At 54.2% G+C, this 19,261-nt stretch overlaps 6 protein-coding genes across 6 annotated transcripts; 3 read left to right on the top strand and 3 right to left on the bottom strand.

The window, feature by feature from the left end:
• Positions 1-2,944: 2,944 nt before the first annotated feature.
• Positions 2,945-3,563, top strand: CGGC5_v006722 (uncharacterized protein; the record flags this gene model as incomplete). Its single annotated transcript, XM_032031509.1, has 3 exons — positions 2,945-3,197; positions 3,259-3,336; positions 3,553-3,563. 3 exons carry the CDS (start codon positions 2,945-2,947, stop codon positions 3,561-3,563), a joined length of 342 nt encoding a protein of 113 aa, XP_031889089.1.
• A 2,336-nt stretch (positions 3,564-5,899) lies between these two features.
• On the bottom strand, positions 5,900-6,577 carry CGGC5_v006721 (uncharacterized protein; the record flags this gene model as incomplete). The annotated part of the gene is made up of 3 exons (XM_032031508.1): positions 5,900-6,179; positions 6,293-6,438; positions 6,524-6,577. 3 exons carry the CDS (start codon positions 6,575-6,577, stop codon positions 5,900-5,902), a joined length of 480 nt encoding a protein of 159 aa, XP_031889334.1.
• Positions 6,578-7,874: 1,297 nt separating this feature from the next.
• CGGC5_v006720 (uncharacterized protein) lies at positions 7,875-8,864 on the top strand (the record flags this gene model as incomplete). Its single annotated transcript, XM_032031507.1, has 1 exon — positions 7,875-8,864. The coding sequence occupies one exon, from the start codon at positions 7,875-7,877 to the stop codon at positions 8,862-8,864; it is 990 nt and encodes a 329-aa protein (XP_031889335.1).
• Positions 8,865-9,470: 606 nt separating this feature from the next.
• Positions 9,471-10,550, bottom strand: znf830 (Zinc finger protein 830; the record flags this gene model as incomplete). The annotated part of the gene is made up of 1 exon (XM_032031506.1): positions 9,471-10,550. The coding sequence occupies one exon, from the start codon at positions 10,548-10,550 to the stop codon at positions 9,471-9,473; it is 1,080 nt and encodes a 359-aa protein (XP_031889087.1).
• Positions 10,551-11,054: 504 nt separating this feature from the next.
• On the top strand, positions 11,055-11,921 carry MED7 (Mediator of RNA polymerase II transcription subunit 7; the record flags this gene model as incomplete). Its single annotated transcript, XM_032031505.1, has 3 exons — positions 11,055-11,312; positions 11,367-11,543; positions 11,595-11,921. 3 exons carry the CDS (start codon positions 11,055-11,057, stop codon positions 11,919-11,921), a joined length of 762 nt encoding a protein of 253 aa, XP_031889336.1.
• Positions 11,922-14,379: 2,458 nt separating this feature from the next.
• BYE1 (Transcription factor BYE1) lies at positions 14,380-18,758 on the bottom strand (the record flags this gene model as incomplete). The annotated part of the gene is made up of 9 exons (XM_032031503.2): positions 14,380-14,401; positions 14,454-14,482; positions 14,844-15,025; positions 15,100-15,112; positions 16,044-16,176; positions 16,255-16,262; positions 16,336-17,949; positions 18,007-18,593; positions 18,752-18,758. The coding sequence occupies 9 exons, from the start codon at positions 18,756-18,758 to the stop codon at positions 14,380-14,382; spliced, it is 2,595 nt and encodes an 864-aa protein (XP_031889084.2).
• Positions 18,759-19,261: the final 503 nt, after the last annotated feature.

The following is a 19,261-nucleotide window of genomic DNA, read 5'->3' as shown; positions in this document are numbered from 1 at the left end:
TAAACCCCAGACTTAATTAGGCTCAACTTGGCCGATGCTGGTCTCGGTGGACGGTGGCGAGGGTCTTGTCAACCTTGCAGCCCATGTCACGTCAATGACGCCCCCGGCAGGCAAAAATGTCGAATGGGTGTCGCTGGCTTCTTCGATTGTTCCATCTCTGAAGGAGCTTCTTGCTCTTCTCCAACACACCTAGATATTGATGCAGAAGCTATGCCCAACGAACCTTGCCGTACAGCAAAAGTGAAACGGTTCATGCCGGCTTCCAAACGGCCCCCGCCAAGGCCTTCGCTTCTGGACGCAACGGCCGAACATTCCTCACCCCCACCAGCCTTCATGGGCTGACAGTTGTCTCCTGTGGGACGGACTATAACCAAATCCTGGAAGGAAAAACAGAGAAGTTCAAAAGGGCAAGACATGAAGCCCCCCACCCCGGCTACACGCAAGCCTCGCCTCGAAGTGGGAGGCTAATCTAGCCCTGTCGCTCAACGCGGCCGCAGCGGGAGGCCCTCCCCAACTTCAGGGTTGTTCCTGGGAGTCTCAGCTGCAAGACTTCTGCAGTACACTCACACACGCATGTTCGTAAGGTAGTGGAGCGCTTCCGTCCGCCTTGCCAGTGTGTTGCCTTGCATAGCAGCCCAGACGGGCTGGCACAGGTATTGAAAAGACCATGAACGGGGAAAAAGGAAGAATACCTGCTGCCATTATTCCATATAGCCATACCACCTGGTATTGACCGAGAGATGAACCAGGGGTTTGAACGGGTTCGAACATGGAATATCGGCGCCCAATGATGGACGAGACATGGGGAAGAAGCACATGTCACCCACCACACGCGTTAGTTCGTACCTGAATTCGACAGGTACGCATCATGGTCTTTTCTTCCCAACCCCTTTTCTTCCATCATCACCGACGCATGCCAACATCATCAGAGTGGTCTTTCTTCTCCCCGGCCCTTGACCGCAGACGAACACATCCTCTTCTCGACCGCGGATCCTTGTATCGCCCATTGAACACGTCTTCTCCCCATTGATCATGTACTCCCCTCCTTCAAGAAAACCCCTGAAGGTGGAGAAAATATCGGACAACGTCGAGTCCCCTGATGAAGCAATTCGAATATTTCAACGACGTGGCAAGCAAGGAGACACGTCTCATGGTTGCCAATGAGGGGAACAAAGGCAGGAAAGGGTTAGTCCGTTACTGGACGGCTGCTGTCATGTCCAATCGTCCGATGTCTGTGGTTTGTATCTGCAGGGGCGGATTTGACAACAACTCTCGCGCATGCTCAGCCAGACCGGTTCCATGACGAGCCACTGCGAGTTGCCAACCGCAATATCATGTACATCTCTTCCTTCTTGCTCCCCCTATATTGTGTAATTCGCGGAATAGACGTAGCGGATCGTGGTCCGTGGATGTAGTCGTCTCGTTGACCGCAGACGCAGGTGTACATTGAACAAGGGGAGGCGAGAAACAATTGGAACCCTCTTTGTTCCAGCATCTCGAATAGGAACAATCGTCGAGTAAAAGCGGGATGTGCATCATGTACGCATGTATGTGCGTAAGTGCGTTGTGTAGTGTAGAATGTAGGGTGGTGTAGTGTGTGTGTATAGGGGCAACGTATGGGATAAACTGGACGTATGCGTTCGATCCGGTCGTGACAACACATCGTGCGGGTCCCCAATGAATGACCTTGGTATTTTTTGACAAAGTATAAGTTAGCCTTGATTCCCCCTCCAGTCAGGACGAGGCGAAAGAAGAAGTGTAGACAAGGACCGCCGTGGGCAGAAACAGTACGTCAACGACAAAGCAACCTCTCCCAAGACGACAACACCAAAAGGGGAAACCGAGAATATCAGACGAACCGTCAGAGACGACACAACAGCAAAAACGGAAAGAAACGAATCATCCTCACCTCGAAAGCCCGTTCCAGACAAAAGACAAATACGCACGCCCCCTAATCACACCCCTCAGATCATTCCAGGGAAAGTTGCTGCTGCCGGCTGCTGCTGCCCAACCGCCTTTGCGCCAAACACCAAAAAGAGACTTCTCGATCGCGGTTGCGAACGAAACTCTTCGCCTCTGCCGAAACGGGTTGCTGGCCGCCTGCCACTTGCTGCCACCACCGCTGTCACTTTCCCGCTGCTTCCCGCGGCCATTGTTGCTCAATAATACCACCAAGACAGTCAGTCCAGTCAACTTTCAACAAAAATTCTGTTTACACCCCCTCCCCCCTTCCCGACCTTTTTCTTTTCCTTAGACGGCTTCCTGGTTCATGTTTCTTTGCCCATCCCACGTCCAGGTTGAATCCCCTTGACAAGTCAAAATAAGCTACCCCTGAAAAGGCGGCACCATGATTGGATGCAAATGTCAAAAGACATCATTGCATCTGCATGGAATTGCATATTTGCAGCGGACGATGTGAGGAGGGGGGCACCGCCCATTGCGGGCGAGCTACAAGAATGAGGAGGAAAGGCAGAGGGAAAAAAATACACACACCAAAAAGGGGTGGAAAAGATAAATAAGAAGATGGCTAACAAACCTTTGATCTTGCTTCAGTCCCGTCACCAGTGACTTCATATCGTTACCGAGAACCCCGAAACGAGCCACTTCTACTCCATTCTCGGGTTGCGTTGCTGCTTCTCCTCCATTTTCTCCTCCTCACCATTTTGACTCCTCCTCCATAACGACGTTCTCCACCACTTTTGCATCGACGTACGAGCTAGTTACCTTGTCCAGCTAGCCAGCCACGGACCGGCCCGCAAGGAGAATAAAACCGGCAGACGAGAAGGAAAAAGAAACGAAGAAACGGAACAACGAAAACCGGAGACGACATCTCTCGTCTTTTTGGGGACCAAAAAAGGGGGGAGGCTACCGAGTCGAAGATACACACCAAAAAAGGGTGTGGAAACGGGAGCAGCCAGCAAAAGAGAGGGGAGAGGAAAAAAAGATGTGTTATTTCTACCAAACGCGCTGGGCTTGCGGGTATTGGAGATGGGGTCAGTTCAAACAACAATGCAACAAGGAGTACCGGACAGGCGAAACGTGCGGCTTGAAGTTGGTATTCGACACGATCCAGGAGGCGGACAAGTGCAAGCTGTGCTACGACATTGACAAGAAAACCCGCCGGGTCGACAAGATGCAGAGGGACATTGAGCGCTGGTACCGCGAGGGAAACCGCAAGGCGACCATCGAACGGACAAGTATCGAGATGCAAGAAGTTCAGCGCCAGATCCACGAGATGCAAACATCGCATTGGACCAGACAAAATACGATATGATCGTCGTGGTTGTTGTGGCCGCTGGGTCGATATAGAGAGGGGGAGTTCGGTTTCCAGGATTGGTAAGTTGGACATGTTCCAAGCCCTCTTTCTGATTTTCGTCGTCTTTTTTTTTTACCCCTCTGCTGTAGCCTTTTTTTCCTTTGTTCAATCTCTGATATTATTATTGCGCTTTGTACCTTTTTTCGGTCCCATGCGGGTGAGACGGGGGGTCCAGTTGAAAGTTGTTCAGGGGTAAGCCGAGTCGCGCAAGACCTTTGCTAATATGATTATATCAGTGGCTCCTTGATCTTCACGCGGGAGATACCTATCAACGACGAAAAGGGAAGGAACCTAGAGTCGAATGCCGGTGTGAGAAAAGAAGGGGGAAAGAGAGGTATGACTTTGACACTGCGGGACTGGAGAGGAGGTTTTCCTGGTAACCCTAGCTTGGGGGGTTTTTCCCAAGTTCAACCACGTAACGGCCGTTCATTCGCTGCATTTTTCACATTTTGTTTTTGGTCTCCTGTGTGGTTACGCTCGGGACGGTCCTTTTTCTCTCTGCAAAATTTCAAGACAGTGGAAAGTGGAAAATTTGGGTTGGCAACTATTGTATTACTGTTGGATCATGATCATCAATAGGATGGGCCATATTCTGTAAGATTAATTTGTGTGTGCGCGCGCGCGCAAAAAGAAGTGTGTCAGTCACTGTGGACATTCTGTGCGCGCGCGCCGGGAGCAGAGAGAGAATCAAGGCTGGCCTACGTTTATTTTGTCGCGAAATCCGGCCCGCCGCTTAGACGGCGACAGGGACAACTTGCAGGGCCCCCTCTTAGTAGAACGGATACCTGTCTTGCGCCTCATGCTGCGGGCTCCTCCTCCGACTCCTCCTGCTCCTCCTTGGTGCTGACCGTTTCTTGATCATGCTCTGCCGACGATAAATCCATTCCTCGCAAGCCCGGCCCAAAGAGGTACAGATGACAACCATGAAAGTCGAATGACACCAAAGCGGCGAGGCGGTCTTGCCTTTCAACGCGCGACTGAGGGGATCGAAGAAGGCGGTCCTCCCACTTTTTCCTGCACAGCTGCCCATCCAGCAGGTTTTGGCGTGCTTATCAGGCAAGCAAGCGTTGCAGAAAGCGGTCTCTGGCGACGAATGAGAAGGCCATGTCGTCAACTAGAGGCGAAGGACAGCAGATGGTCTTGCGTCGATCTGGCCAAGTTACAGAGCGAAGCAGGCCAGGCCAGGCCAAAAGAGCGGTCCGTCGGCTTCGTCCAGCAGGCAGGCAGGCATTCTTTCGTCTGTGCTGTGCTGCGTGCCCGCGGTATGCCTCGCTCTAACCCCTCCTTCTGCATGGAGAAAGGCCATTTATTAGTCTTCAAGGGAACGTCATCGTCATCGTTTCTCACGTGTCATCAGTGTCGTGGTAGAGGCAGGCGCAGTGAAGCAATCCCGGTACTGAATAGGCCCCCGGGGCTTTGGTTTTGACCCCCCTTTCACCTTTTGCAGGTGTTGAATAACCCAGAGAAAACCACTGACAGGTACCTGTCATCTGACCCAAGGCCAAAGTGGAGGGAGGAGCGGGAGGAGCAGAAAAGAAGGGCTTAGTGTGGGAGCGACGGAGACTGAGACGGGCGACACAGAGCGAGGTGGGTTGTATCGGGCTTGATGGACTGGGACTGGGACGGGGACTGGGAGGCCGCCCCATCTGGCCGCAGCAACCACCCCTCATCTTCATGTCGTCCATCCCACTTCACTTCAAGGCACCATTTCCTTGTCTCATCTCCGCCAATAAGACTCGGGAACCGCACAGACTCCCGCACAACCCTGAATGGCGGGCATCAGAGCGAATATGTGAGCCTCCAAGTGCTTCCCTCCTGTTTTCCCCTCCATAAAGACGTAACCTGCCCTCCAGCCTCGAATGCTGGTCCGAATTGAGGCTAAGAACGCTACGCCTCCAACCATGGAACAGACTAGGATGCAACATCCCTTGCCAAAGGGTCCACACTAGAAAAGGTAAACATCAGCCGGAGGTGCACGTGGCCATATTTCAATGGGCTAGTCAACCCATGGCCTGCCGCTGAAGAATCTTCGAGACGCAGTCATTGGCCCGACATGGTGCGAACCAGGGGGCCGCCAAAGTGGGATGGAGGGAATTTTCATTGATTAAGTCATGGGTTTCTGGGGCCCATCGTGTCCACCTTTTCCTCATAACCTCGTTGTTGCCCAGGCGTTTTATACAGGGGTGGCAGACCAATACAGGGGATTGACAAAGTGAAGAGGAAGCGATATGTGAGAGAATGTGGGTGTCCTATGGGTGTATGTGTGGGTATTTTTTTTTGTGGTTGAAAAGCGTTGAGTTTGTGTGTGCATAGCCTGCATTCGAAGAGGGGGTATCGAGGGGGTAAAAAAGAAGAGCATGGGCAAAAAATGTCGTCACTCCAAGCTGTCCGTCCCATGTTTGCCGTAATACCGACAGGACCCAGGGCTCGATGTCGACCAATCCGAAACTTAGTAGCAATACAAGAACCAGAAAAGGGGAAACGCATAGCCGCTCTCGCCGTGGGTTAACAATGCAGTGCAAAACTGGACCAAAAACAGGAGCAGATATTGGGCAAGGGAAATGATTCATGACCTGGCGCATGTCATGCCATGGCCGCCGCTGCATCTGCAAATGTGCCAACCAGGGGCTTGTCCAACTCTGTCTTGACGGTCGGAACGCCGCGTTGCATCTCGATGGTGTCGTCTTCCTGGGGAAGCCAATCCACTTGGACGCCTGTTGGGGTCTCATCCTTGGAATCCAGTTTGGACAACAAGTGCTGGTACCGTACGATGCGGGCTTCCTGCCCTGCATACGCAAACGTAGTCGGTGCAGGTCGATGTGCGTGATCCTGCGGGGCAATCTCGAAGATGTCGACCATGTTGCTAGGAAGACCGATGTTAGCATTCCTGGGAGGGACATGAAGACCAAGCCCGCCGTCCCGGAGCTTGGGTCGTCGTCGGAGGGGAGTGCGCAGTACGCACGACGCAGTACGTACTCGGATGTCTTTGCCACAACTCGCTGCAGAGCCTCAGTCTCTCGCTGCACCTCCATCGGGTCCTCCTGACCGTTTACGCTCTGCTCGCCAAAGCTTCCATAATGTACGTTGTTCGGATCGTCGTAGAGGAGTCGTGATTCTTCGTCCTGGAGAGGGGAGAAAAAAGAGGGCTAGTTAGCCGCCGCTGCATACTACCCTGTCAAGTGGGTGAAGAAGTGCAACGCAACCCACCTCGTCATAGACGTCCTTGTTCCCCCGCCCAAGGCATGACGCACAAGCACCCATCACGATCGAGTGATCCGGTTGCCCCTCGTCGCCGTAATCGTCGTCGGTTGCGTGGTTGCGGGCGCAGCAGTCGGGAGCGCGCGCGCAAGTCGGAGGTCGTTACTTCAAGTAGAAAATCGCATGTAAAAAGAATGGACGTAGCTATGCCACCAAAGCCTCGTGCTGCAGTACGATAGCCAGACGCTAGGCTCGAGATGCTTGATTGATGGCGTGTGTTTTGATTGCGATGCGGTTGGCAGAAAACACAAGATTGCGAAGGATGGAATGACGTCCCGCTTTGGGCAGGCGGTCGGCCTCGGCAGCCCGGAGAATCAGAGATGCCGAGATGACGGGCCCCACAGCGGGACGGGACGGCCAGCGCCGAGGTCTCCATCGAGTTTGCAGTCTTTGGGACGATTTCCAGACCGTTGGAAAAGAGACCCGGCAAAGCCTTTGGAACCTGGACCTTGCAAACATCCCGAACTGGCCATCGCTTTCTTGCACCGGACAACCGCCGAACACCCTATTGGTACGTACTCGATCGGAGCCACGGTCTTTGACTCTGTCCTGGCAAAGCCATCTCCACCGGAAAATAGATTGATCCATCAGTATTGCATCGTCGTCGCCATCGTCGTGGTCGTCCCCGGTGCGAAGATGCCGGTGCCGTATGCCGCATCTTATCGGCTCATCGGCCAGAGGGTGGAAGCGGAAGCATCCCTTGGAACGTGTGCCCCAATACCGGTGCTTTGATCTTCTTCAATATTGTTTTCTCCCTGGTCCCTTGGGACGTTTTGACCACACACACTATTGGTTCTGTGAAACCCTTGCTTTGCCCCCAAGTGCTCTGTGGTTTACTCTTTTGGTACCAGGCAAAGGCTCAAGTGAGCGACAGTACAGTAGCTGAGAGAAATGTGACGCAATTTTCACATCCCTCTTGAGGCCGTCTGAAGGATTTGGTCTCCTGTTCTCTCAAAGCTGTGCCAAGCTCTATTGCTGTTCGTCAAGCGCTAGGTCGCAATACAGGGCAGCGTCATTCCACCATGATGGATAATCATGAATCTCAGCAAGGCTGTCAAGGCCTGCTGTATACTCCTTGAGGATGATCCAACTGAACGACTGCCATATAAGAAGTCTTATCTCCTCATGGAGACTTCTTTTCATCAACAGCAACAGCTTCACTCGGACAAAACAAACAAGCAAGCCTTCAACAACCAGTCGGCCTCGCAGCAGCTTATACGCTATCCTTTCGTCTTACCGACCCTCTTCTGGAAGTTTCAGCTTGCCTTAGGTACCCATCCATTCTCACTTCGCCATCAAAATGCTTCGTCAAGGCAACGTCGTGGCCGCGGCCATCCTCTCCTTCACTGCAATTGCCGCTGCCAGACCTGAGAACTTGAGGGGACGCACCTACCCAGACACCAACACCTGCCCGTGTGTGCCTGCGCCGGAGCCCAGCACCGTGACAGTCACTGCCACCGCTACGACTACGACTGCCAAGACTGAGACTGAGATTGTTGAGGCCACTGCTCCGGTGATCAGAGAGACTATCACAGCCTCCCAGACCTTCACCCTCACCGTCACCCGCTCACCGATTACCGAGACGTTCTACGTCAGCCAGGGCTCTTCTGCCCCTCCACCTGAGACGGTCACAGTCACCTGCACCGAGACTGTCAGCGAAAGGCCTGGCGGCTCAGTCACAACCAAGTCGCAGCCTCCTTCAGACGACGACCAAACCAAGACTCACGCACACGGTAGCTCTGAGACCAAGCCGCCTCATCACGGTAGCTCTACCGACTCTAAGAGCAGCTCTGCTGCAGCTACCCAAGGCGGTTCTGCCACATCCAGTGAGGGTGATAGCCCGTCAGAGACGCCCGATAACAACACCTACGAGCCTACGACAGTCACCCTCACCGGCTCTGCGACAACCATCAAGACAACCGTCGAGTCCGTCAAGCCCACACACCCGCCCGGAAACACCAGCGACAAGCCTGGGCCTTCTCACCACAGCGAGATGCCTTCCCAGAGCAGCGGCGGTCAGGAGAGTAGCTCTGGACCCGAGCCGACTACGAGCACACACCACTGCGAGCACTGGGACGGCACCCACTGCGTGAAGCCTACTACGCCGCCTCAGCCTCCCGTCACCGCCACGACGACTTTCACAGCTGAGCCCTCCAACTCGGTGTGCCCCATCTCTGTGGCCTTTGTCACCGTTTACAACACCGTCACGGCGACTGTCTACCAGAGCACGGCGGCCTCGACCGCTCCGGCGCATGTCCCTCGCGCACCGACGGCGGCAGTTGCGTTCTGATCTAGTAACTGTACCACGGTTGCATTTGTCTGTCTTTTTTGTTGGAAAGAAGTGATGTAGGAAGGGGATAAGGGGTCGGCGATTGTAATTCCCCACGACCGAGGATACCTGTAAAAGTAATGTTTACTCATAGATGGAGTTTTTGATATAGTAATGCATAGGTTCTTGAGACCCGTCGGTTGAAATTCAATGTGAGTCGCACATGAGATGAGGGCGTTACTGACCATCTCTGCACTTTCACCCTTTTAGCGTGGCCTGCGTTTAGGTTATTGAATGGCTTACACTCCAACAACAGCAAGAACGATTCCTCATCTGGGAGTTCAGATCGGTATGTTCAACCACCACTACAGTCCGCTGGTATCCTGACAGCTAAGCCCGTCCTCACAGACGCTGATTTGAATCAGCATATGAACACGGCGCAAGCCAAGTAATTGTTGAATGTTCTCAAAGTGCCTATAGGCATTACAGGACGTCAATGTTATCAACCCGAAGAGAAGGTAATTTACAGTATTTATACACCAAAAAGACGCCCTGACCTTCCGCTTGAAAACACCTGTTCGCCGTCTTATGACCTGGCAGCAACGACTTCAGACTAGACGCCGGATGTCATGAGCGATACCGGAAGCCCATGAAGTCATCCTCGTCTTCATCATCGTCATCGTCCTCTTCCTCCTCCTCGGCATTCGCTTTTACATTCTCCTTTCCATCTGCCTCAGTAGGTTTGGCAGCAACAACAGTGCTGGAGGCGGGACCGGAACCGGCATCTCCTTGGTGTCTCAGGGCCTCGCGTTTCTCCTTCAACCGCCTGACTCTCGCCTCGAGCTCTTCCATATCCTCGAATTCCTCTTCCAAGGCTCGCGTAGCCTCCTCCTTCTCGTCTTCAAGGTCCTTCTCCGCAGCAAGCCGGCGTTTCTCTCGCTCCTCCTCTTCTGTCTTTGCAGCCTCTGCGTGTTCCTCCGCAGTCATTGCCGGGGCGGATATCACCGCGTCTTCTGACACTGGCGCTGTTGTAGCTGCAATATCCGCCTCAAAGGCTGCCCACTCATCTTCATCCACTTGGCCTGCAGCCTCAGCCGGTGCGGCCGTACCGTTTTGCTGGGGCGGCGCCTTCGTTCTCGCCAGTGTGGGCGATGCCTCTCGAGGGATCAGTGGTGATGGGCCAACAGGCTGGTTGAGGGGGGTGGAGTTGGATGAGTTGCCGTCCTTATGCGCGGGCGTCGCAGGTCGGGAGGGAATTTGGATCTCGACGCCTTGAACGGGCGTTGTCGATGTCCGGCGAGTCAGCGACGGAGGCGTCAGTGTCACGTCCTTCAGGTCGCGATCCGCCTCGCCAGCGGACAAGCGAGCCGGAGTGCTCATATTCGTCCTGCTCTTCTTCTTCCGCACAGCTTCAGCCATGTCTTCGTCTTCTGCCATATCCTCGTCCGAGTCGTGTTTTCGCTTGTTGGATGAGGCGGCGTCCGCGGTTGCCGAGCCATTTGTGGTGGTCGATGCAGCTTGCTGGAGGGTTTTGATCTTTCTTGCGTGGCCTGGGCCTCTCAGGTGGCCTTCCCAAAGAGATTCGGACTTGATAGCTTCGTGGCAGAGTGTGCAGAGGAGCTTGCCCGCATCTGAGTATGCCGCGTGGGGATGTTCGATTCGTCGAGCAGCGCGTTGCTGACGGAGGAGGGAACGAACGTCGGCCATGTTGAAAGGAGTGCGTCTTTCTGACGCCTGAGAGCGCGCAGGAAAGTTTCGAGGCCGGGTATAAGGGTGGGAGTGCTCAATGGCTTGTTGGCGTTGAAGAATCGAAAGGGGATGAAATCATCGTTCGGCAAGCTAATTATCGCCAGAGCGACGTAGCGCAGCTGTCTGCTGGGGACGTGGAGTTGACAAGGTGGGACAGGTGACGCTAAGCCACGTCCGGATTAGATCAGCTGAATGGGGGGAAAGACCTACCGACGCTACCCTGGTGGCTCGGGCGCCTGCCGGACCTGTTTGCGCGCTCCATGAGGTAGTCGCGTTCCTTGAAAGCCAACCTTGTCGACCTGGGAAAGCACTCTTCATCCCTCCAACTTTGCGCCGCCTTTAGAGGCAGAGACACGTGGACAGACACAGTCTCTCAGACAATCAAGACAATGACCACCCCGCTTCATTGAATCCATCCCACGCCCCAAGCCGACTCAGAAACCTCGCTCGACTTTCGCAAACATGGCCGACAACCCCGAGGAGCCATCGCAGAATGCGGTGGCCGCAACCTTCCCGAACCCGCCTCCCTTCTGGAAGGACTTTACACCCGAGAAGTTGGCTCGCATCGAGGACCTGCGCAAGGCCCAGGCTGAGAAGGATGGCGTCGACGTCAAGGACTTGCCGCCGCGCATACCCAATATTCCAGAGGAGCTCATCAACCTGAACCCCCCATCCGAGCCAGCTTCTGGCACGTGGAAGGTTTTTGGGGCCAATTATACTGTGAATTGCGACTCTCACGGCTGTCGCATTCTTTGCAAGCTAACGTCTGTCTAGCTTGACGACAAACTACCGTCGCTGGAAGAGGGCGAGATTCAGCGACTTGCCCCTGCTCCACCCGAGGAGAAGGACGGCAAGCACCTTGACCGTGCGTTTGAGCTCAAGAAGATGGCCAAGTCCATCCTGATGAATTTCCTCGAGCTGGTCAGCGTCATGGCCACCACGCCAGACGATGTAAGCCCTCTGCCATGTTCCCGCACGCCCGACCTCCGCTGACCGTAGCAGGGCCAAGCCAAGGTCGAAGATCTCAGAACGCTGTTTATCAACTTCCACCACGTCCTCAACGAATACCGACCCCACCAAGCCCGCGAATCTGCCATTGCGATGATGCAATCCCACCTCGATCGAACAAGAGCGGAGACGGCGGCCATCAGTGCTCAGGTTGACAAGGCGAAGCGCCTGTTGGAAGGTTTGGGCAGCATCGAGATCCCCAAAGTCCCGGAAGTGATCAGCTCGACTGTAGATGGAGAGATGTCACCAGAAGAGCTGAAGGCGGCAGCCACGGCACGCGAGCTGGAGGTTTGGGCTACCGCAGACGCCATGTTTCTCTAGAGAGGGAGCGAAGAGGTACCCTATGAGAACGTGAACGAGAGCCCGGTGCCCGAACAGCAGGCTTCAGGCGTCCAACCTCGCACAGAGGATACTGAGGAAAATTACTTACGGCCCTGGAACGGTTACATGACGCCAAGGAAAAGGAAATTGAGGCTAAGAAAAGGTGCCTCGCGAGCTTGAAAGAGATGCATCTCGACTAGGAGAGCGATGCTGTGGCTGCGTCTTTCAGCGGCCCTGGCAAGAGCTTGTGAAATATCTCTTGCACTACTTGCCCAAAGGCCAAAGTCGCACAGAACATACCTTTAGAAACAAGTATCCTACGGCTAAGGGGGAAATCCCACAGTATTTCGAGCGGACAACAGACGAGATTTTGGAATCCTGTCGGAGACCTTGACATGGGCCAAAGTCATATGTTGCAGTCATGGAAGAGAATGTGGCACCGACACTGGCAGGAGAACCTGTCATTGGGCGCCGAGGCTGGAGGCGCATAATGGTATTCCCCAACCTCCAAGTTAGACTTCAGGAGCTCTTCTGCCTGGAGAGCTGGTGTGATACCAGACGCATCCAAAGTTGACACATTTCAAGGTACTACTCGCGAGAGTAACTGGACATGGTGGCCAACTTGGTGCAGATATGGAAAACATCACATGAGGACACGCGCGGGTGACGAACAACGCAGCTAACTTACAAGAAGGCCCCGGAGGGCAGTTCATGAATTTATGTCAGGCTGACTAGGCAGTTGCCTATACCAGTAAAATAACCAGATTCCAACACGCGCAATTTCATTGCGACCCAACTTATTCGATACCATCTTTGATCCCATGCAGCTGCATCGTATATTCCCTTTACCTCCTTTTTACAATATGAAGTACCCGAAAATTGGTGCGGGACGCCTCCAGTGCACCCCCAACACCCTTCGTATTGGACAACAGGCCCTCTTGCCGCTGTACTTTCATGAACCCTATCTTTTCTGGCAGCTTGCTGCCGTTGTTCATCATCGCAGGAGTATTACAGCACCTTGTCTGATATTCATATGGATGCGCTGGTGCGGCAGGAAGGCGGTCTCGATTGCTATGTCGCACTGGGACTGGGGCCGAACCTGAGGGGACTTAGTGGTGCAGCTGGAAGTGTTGGGCGCATCCCCATCCTGAGTGGAAGTGAGGAACACACCAGCGTCGGCAGAACGTGGCAACAGTAGCCGAGGAGAGGGAAGCATAGCGCCACGGCTGCCGTCATCCTGGCCGGCCTGTGACGTCCGCTTGGCCCCCTCCAACTATACAGTCTAGATGTCAGTCATGGCGTTTTACTCAGCGCTGTCTACTTTTAGTGAGTGGCACGGGAAAGCATCTAAGTTATATAATCAGGAGGCCGGATGATGTGATCAAGGAGCTCAACAGCAATGCTACTCACATTAATTTCGTATTGTCCTCGTCATTTTCACGTTCCTTTTCGGTGCCGGTCCCAAAATTTCCTTTCGCTATTATGACATAGTTTGCATACGGGCTTACTCACGTATCGTTGAAGTATCGTGATAATCCTTCAGGATCTCGTACTAAAGGTGAACAGCCTCCCAGGTGTACCTAAATGCTTCAACAGGGCTGTACGCTAGAAATTAGTGTGTTTCGGCCTGATAGCAAGAGCCCAGTCTCGGCTCTGTAAAGAACTCTGCGGTCACCATAAAGTCTCGTCTTGCTCACCTAAGTGATACGCCCTCCAGATGTGATCGTATCCAGTAATGACGGGCATGGTCGGTTTGTTGAATTCAGGGTTCGCCATCGTGAGTGAATTATGCTATTGTAATGGAACAGCTTCTTGAGCGGAGGACGAGTATAATAATAGTAACGATAGGAGACGAGAAGGAGACGGGAAAGGAGAATAGACAGATTGAGAGTAGGTTGAGTCTTTACAGACACCAGGATGATGAAGAGTGAAGTGAGGGAGGGTTGCTCAGAAATTTTAACTTTTGATAGGAATGCAAGGCACTATATGCATAATGAAGCACTGGTTTATTTAGCAAGGAGGTCACCGGCAAGCACCCCGCAGGCTGCGGCGGTTGCCCATGGGGCACCCGGACCGGGAGTGGGGCGGTAGTTTCCGGGTCTTCGGCCGTGAGCCCGGAGCCTGCGGGTGCAGTTTTATGGCCACTTGCGGTGTTCGAATTAAAAACCTGGGCGTGAAGTCAGCATGAGAGCAGTTTCCAGACTGGTCTCAGTTTATTTGTAACACTAGAGAGATCTCAATATGTTTGTTAATGAGGCGTGGATATGCAACCACATCTATGGCATCATGCAAGGCGAAAGTGCAAGACAAATTAAAGCCCAAATGGTCTTGATTTTTTATACATTACGCCTAAACAAAGTTCCGCACGGCTACTGACTCCAGAAAACGGTATCATCGATCCAATTTAGCATTCTCATGTTGTCCAATTCCATGATTCATGTCTGGTCACATGTCATCTTTACATGACAGTGCAAGGAATTCTAAAAAAGCGACGTCAGCTGATGCAAATGAAGTCGAATAGGGCCAACATACGGGATACAGCAACATTCTACTCCGTCACACTGCGTAATTCGACGTTAGTACAGTATTCTATTGTTGTGTGTTGATGTCTGCCATGCTCTCTAGTGCTCTGCTCCGTACCTGCTCCTTGCCTGCCGACCTACCCCCTACTTGCTTGCTTACCCTTAGCTCTCCCTCGCCGTGAGCGCGGCCTTTGAAGAGGAGGAAGAGGGGCGGAGGAAGCCCAGAAAGCAGAGGGTACTGGGTATCCCAGAGGCAGAGGACAGGCCAGGGAGGGAGAGCAAATCGAACATCTAGAGCTACTCAAAAAGAAGCACGGGCAGCGAACTTTGCACTACCTAGCCCTCGGGCCACGAAAAGGGTTTCGCCGAGTACCACGCCCATCTGTTCTCGTGTACATACCTCGAAACACTTGGCTTTGCCGCCGGTGGCCTCGGCAGGCTTGACGATGCTCTCGACGATGGAAGAAGCTGCGCTTCCAGGGCCGTTGCGGTTGACGAGGCCGGTAGAAGTTGATCCGCAAGCCATCGTGGTGTTGTGATGTTCGTGTTGTGGTGATATTGGTTCGGTGTGAAGAAAATCTGCTTTATCTCGATGTCAGCGTTTGAGTTATTGAAAGTAGGACATGATGACGGTGACGTCACGTCGGCTGACTGACATAAACAATCGTGCTGTTACCCGGAAGTAGCAAAGAGAAAGATGAGGAAAGTTGCAGTAAAGAAGCGACCGAAGCGTTCTGAAATGGGGATACGTAAATTATAAAACCTATGCACAGCGATGGTCCCTATGCACCCCAAAAGGAGAAAAGCGGTGCCGGACCCAGTCGGCGCGCAGCCTTAAATAGAATGCTTGTTCTCTGCTTGTTTGCTAATGCTTCCCTGCTCCAAAAGATCCCCATGTAGCAGTTGTCGTCATGTATGTGGGGCAAAGACGGCTTGAAATGCAGAAGAGCAGCCAGTAGCTAGCTTGGAGCTTAGTATGTTGTCGACTGTGGCTGAAGACGCGACTGGTTTTTGGCACAGCCAGGTGGCAGTGAAAGGGCGGGGGTTGTAACGGGAATTAGAGCAGGGAAGCTTGAGCATTGAGCACATCGGGAGGTGGGAGATTGCCACAGTGTATCGTCCGTTTCAGTGAGTCAATGGAGACTGTACAACGCCTTGCCGGGCTGTTGACTCGCTACGTCCCCAGCGCTGGAGATGACCGAGATGAGACATCTTGGCAGGGTCTCCCAGAGAGTCCTCGAAGCTTTCATCGTCTTCACGGTCTTTTCGGCATTGTCTCTTGATGGTCTTTCATCGCTATGGTCGCAACTCTGTTGTTTACAGCCAATGATATGTTTCATCCAATGAGACAGCATTGAGCCAGTGTCAAGCCTGGAAATGGCACCGGTCGACTTGGCTTTGCGGCGACTCTGACACGTCAACATTTCACATTCAAACTGGCGGAATAGAACCATTTGCCTAGAATTGATAGTTGTAACAGTACTAGCAAGAAAAAAAACCCTCTGCCTTTCCAGGCCTCTCTTCCCTCGCTGGGAATGGTATCTCCACCCCTTGAACCCAAGTAGAAGCTGTCCTTCAAACAGTAAAACTCCAAACGAACTATGTACCGTGGCAGCCGCATAGACGCCAGTTGTTGCATGCTCCGGAGACGCATGAACACGGCGCGCTCATGCTGACGGCGCAACTCCATGAGGCGCCGCGGCTGCAGGAGCGTCGCCGGCCTTGACAGGCTGCTGTTTCTCGAGCAGTTGGCTCAAGTATTGTAAATCTTCTCTGGCTTTCGGGTCTCTGTCGTAAATGCCCTTGATCACTTCCCATTCTGTCCGGGTCATTGCATGAGCATGTGGCATCAAAAAGGGAACAGTCCTGCTATTGACCAAGGGACCTAATACCTCATGAGCCAGGGCTTGGCCCTCACGTTGGCGTCTGTCTTGCTCGGCCTCCGGCCCTCTTGCCGCGGTGTAGCCCGCCGGCGCTTGGTTCGGAGGCACCGCTTGATGCGCGCCCTGCGTAGGATGCTGCGGTGCGTGGCCGTTGTGACCGGTCGCGGGAAGACCAAGTTGCGCAAACGGTCCTTGCGGAACAGTCGGCGAAAAGGCCGGGCCAGATATCGAAGGATGCCTCGCCGGGAAACCAGCTTGGGTCGGCGTGGGTGAGTTCGCGACCGGCGACCTGGTCGCGCTGACTGGCTGTGCCTGTCGCGGGTTGTTCCTGTACACAAACACGCCCAGGAGCATCGGCTCTGTCCGCTTCGGCGGTACGACGTTGTCCGAAAAGTTGAGCATAAACTCGGGCAAGTTGCCCTCGCCTGGCAGAACGGGAACTAGATACGTGTCCCGGACGTTGGCCAAGCCCTTATCCCCAATGACTGCGTATCGCTTCTTGCCTACAAAGTAATTGAAGAGCTGCTGAAAGTCGCCCCGGGACGCCTCAGAAGCTGGCGACAAGGCCACGACCACTATGTCGGTCTGGTCGGCGTAGCGTAGACCGCAGAGGTATTCTATCGCCTTCTGCTCATCTATGCGTCCGGCTACCGTCAACCTCCTGGGGATCAAACTCGTCCATGGTAGGCCAATGGTGTTCGCCAGGTTCGCTCCCGCGACAAACTTGGCCGCTGCGGGAAAATCGGTGATTGAGCTCATGACAACATGGCCTCGCCATACCACGTCCGGGTCTGTCTCGTCCGTGGGTGAGTATGGCGGGGAGTCCGTCTCTTCCTGAAGCAGTCTGTCAACATCGGGATCAACGCCGGGTCCGTGGAGCGGCGCCGAGGGCCGGCGGATATGGCCTCCGGTGGGAGACTTGACGCTCGAGAAGACCTTGTTGATGTCAAAGTCGGGATGCTTGGGCGAGTGCCGAGCGCCATGCGTGTCAATTTGCAGCCCACTATGAGGGTCCGCCTCCCCATCTGTCTTTGCCTCACCATCTCGAGCGCTAGGCCTCCTAATAAATGAGCGAGCATCGTCAGACTGTTGAAAGGACTCATTCTCGACAACCTCTTCGCCCTTGTGTGTTCTGCGCACCCTAGGTCCCTCCTCCGTGATCAGAATGGACTGCTTCTCGGAGATGGCCTTCAGCTGCGCATTCGCATCTTGCCTCTCCTTGGTAGCCAGTTCGTCGGCGCTCATGGTGGCCAGCATGGGCGGAGACAAGGTGCGCTTCAAAAGACGCTTGGTCAAGTCGGCATTGATCTTGATGTTGGCGTACAGTGCCCTGGCCTGCTGAGCGTAGTGGCTGCGGTCGGCGTGAGTATCATGAACCGCACGTTCGATTTCGAGAGCCAAACGCTCGGCCTTGGCCGCAACAGTAACATCTTTGGGCAAAGTAACACTCTTGTCCTTGACGGCAGCGGTGAGGACGCCGACGAGGGCCTTCTGAAGCAGCTGCGCAGAGCCCTTGCGATCGTCCGGGAGGTCCGTAATCTTGGCAGTTAGGTCGGCCGGCGGGGTATAGTTGACGATTGCAGCCTCGGGTTCGGAAAGCTTGCGCATCTTCTGGTTGGAAGCCTGTGATAGTAACAAGTCAGCACATTGGCCTTGCGATCTGGACGACTTGTTACCAACCTTCGTATCCTTCTCTTCGTCGCGAACCTTCCGCTTGCCGGTGGACGGCTTCGCTGCGCCGTCCTTCTTCTCCTTCTTCTCCTTGGTCTCCGACGGAGCGGGAGAGTCTTCTGCCTTGTTACTCCTGGCGTCCTGCGATAAGTCCTCCTTGGGATCGCTGGCACGCTTGCCAGCCCTGCCGCCCTTCTTCTTTTTCTTCTTCTTCTCGTTCTGTTCGTCCTCGTAGGCCTTGCGGCGGGCCTCCCAGGGGCGCTCGCCCTTGGACATGGCGGCCAGGAGCTCCTTGTGATCTTGTGGAGCGCATTGTTCGCAGTAGTAGTTCTTAGGGAGGTCTTCCGTGAAGACACTCATACCCATACAAACATTGTGCTGCCACGCAGTGCATTTGTCGCATGCGATCCAGGGCTCTTCAGAGTCGCCGTCCTGCTCGGTCGCGCCGCAGACGCAACGGATAATCTCCTCCTCGGGCTCCTCCTCCTGCTTCTTCTTCCTCCCTCGCTTCTTGGGAGGTTCGATCGGTTGGTCGTCGAAGGCCTTGGTGTGCTGGCCCTTGGTCGCGCGCACTGAGCGGCGAGGCTCCGGTTCTCCTTTGCGTGGCATATCTGTTAGTGACTGTCGATGATCATGCTGAGGCGCAACGCGAAGTGTACCAGGCAGGAGGGATTGGGGGTTTGGAAAGTGCGAAAGGTGCGAGGGGTGGTTGGCTGTTTGGGCGGGGCTGCGCGACGGAAGCTGCAGTACTTACCGGACATGTTCGCTTTGTCGACGGCGGGAAGGCTTCTTGCCGTGCGTCTCCCTTTGCTAAGGCAAGGTAGGTAGGTAGGGTAGGAACGGTCGGCTGTGGCGGGGGAGAGGCAGGTAGGTATGGCTTGAAGGATTGGGCTTCCGTCTACTCTGGTTGCTGGTACAAAAAGGAGCAGTGGTGTTCTCTCTTAGGCATGCATTGATTTTTTCACGACAGCGAGAAGGACTAAAGATATGTGACCCATCCACCACGCGCCGCGACAGATGCCCCGGATGCTGTTGCTCAACGCGAGAAGCGAGCGCCGGCCACGCGGATCCTGTCTGAAGCGGTCTGTCACAAGAATCTCGAGCACAAGATGAAGAAGCAGCAGTCGCGCGACACAGTTCGCGACAGCCCAATCAGAGTCTGGAGGTGGGCGTTGAGGTGTTCGCGTGCCGCTTTTTTTCTGTTGTGTGGGAGAGCAGAAGGGAGCTTGCGCAAAGGTGGAGGTGACGGGCGTGGATGTGAGTG

Source organism: Colletotrichum fructicola, assembly GCF_000319635.2.
Source record: "Colletotrichum fructicola Nara gc5 chromosome Unknown KSG_Nara_v1_contig03, whole genome shotgun sequence".
Taxonomy (NCBI): Eukaryota; Fungi; Ascomycota; class Sordariomycetes; order Glomerellales; family Glomerellaceae; genus Colletotrichum; species Colletotrichum fructicola.
The sequence above is the reverse complement of the archived record's forward strand: the minus strand, read 5'-3'. Positions and strand labels throughout refer to the sequence as shown.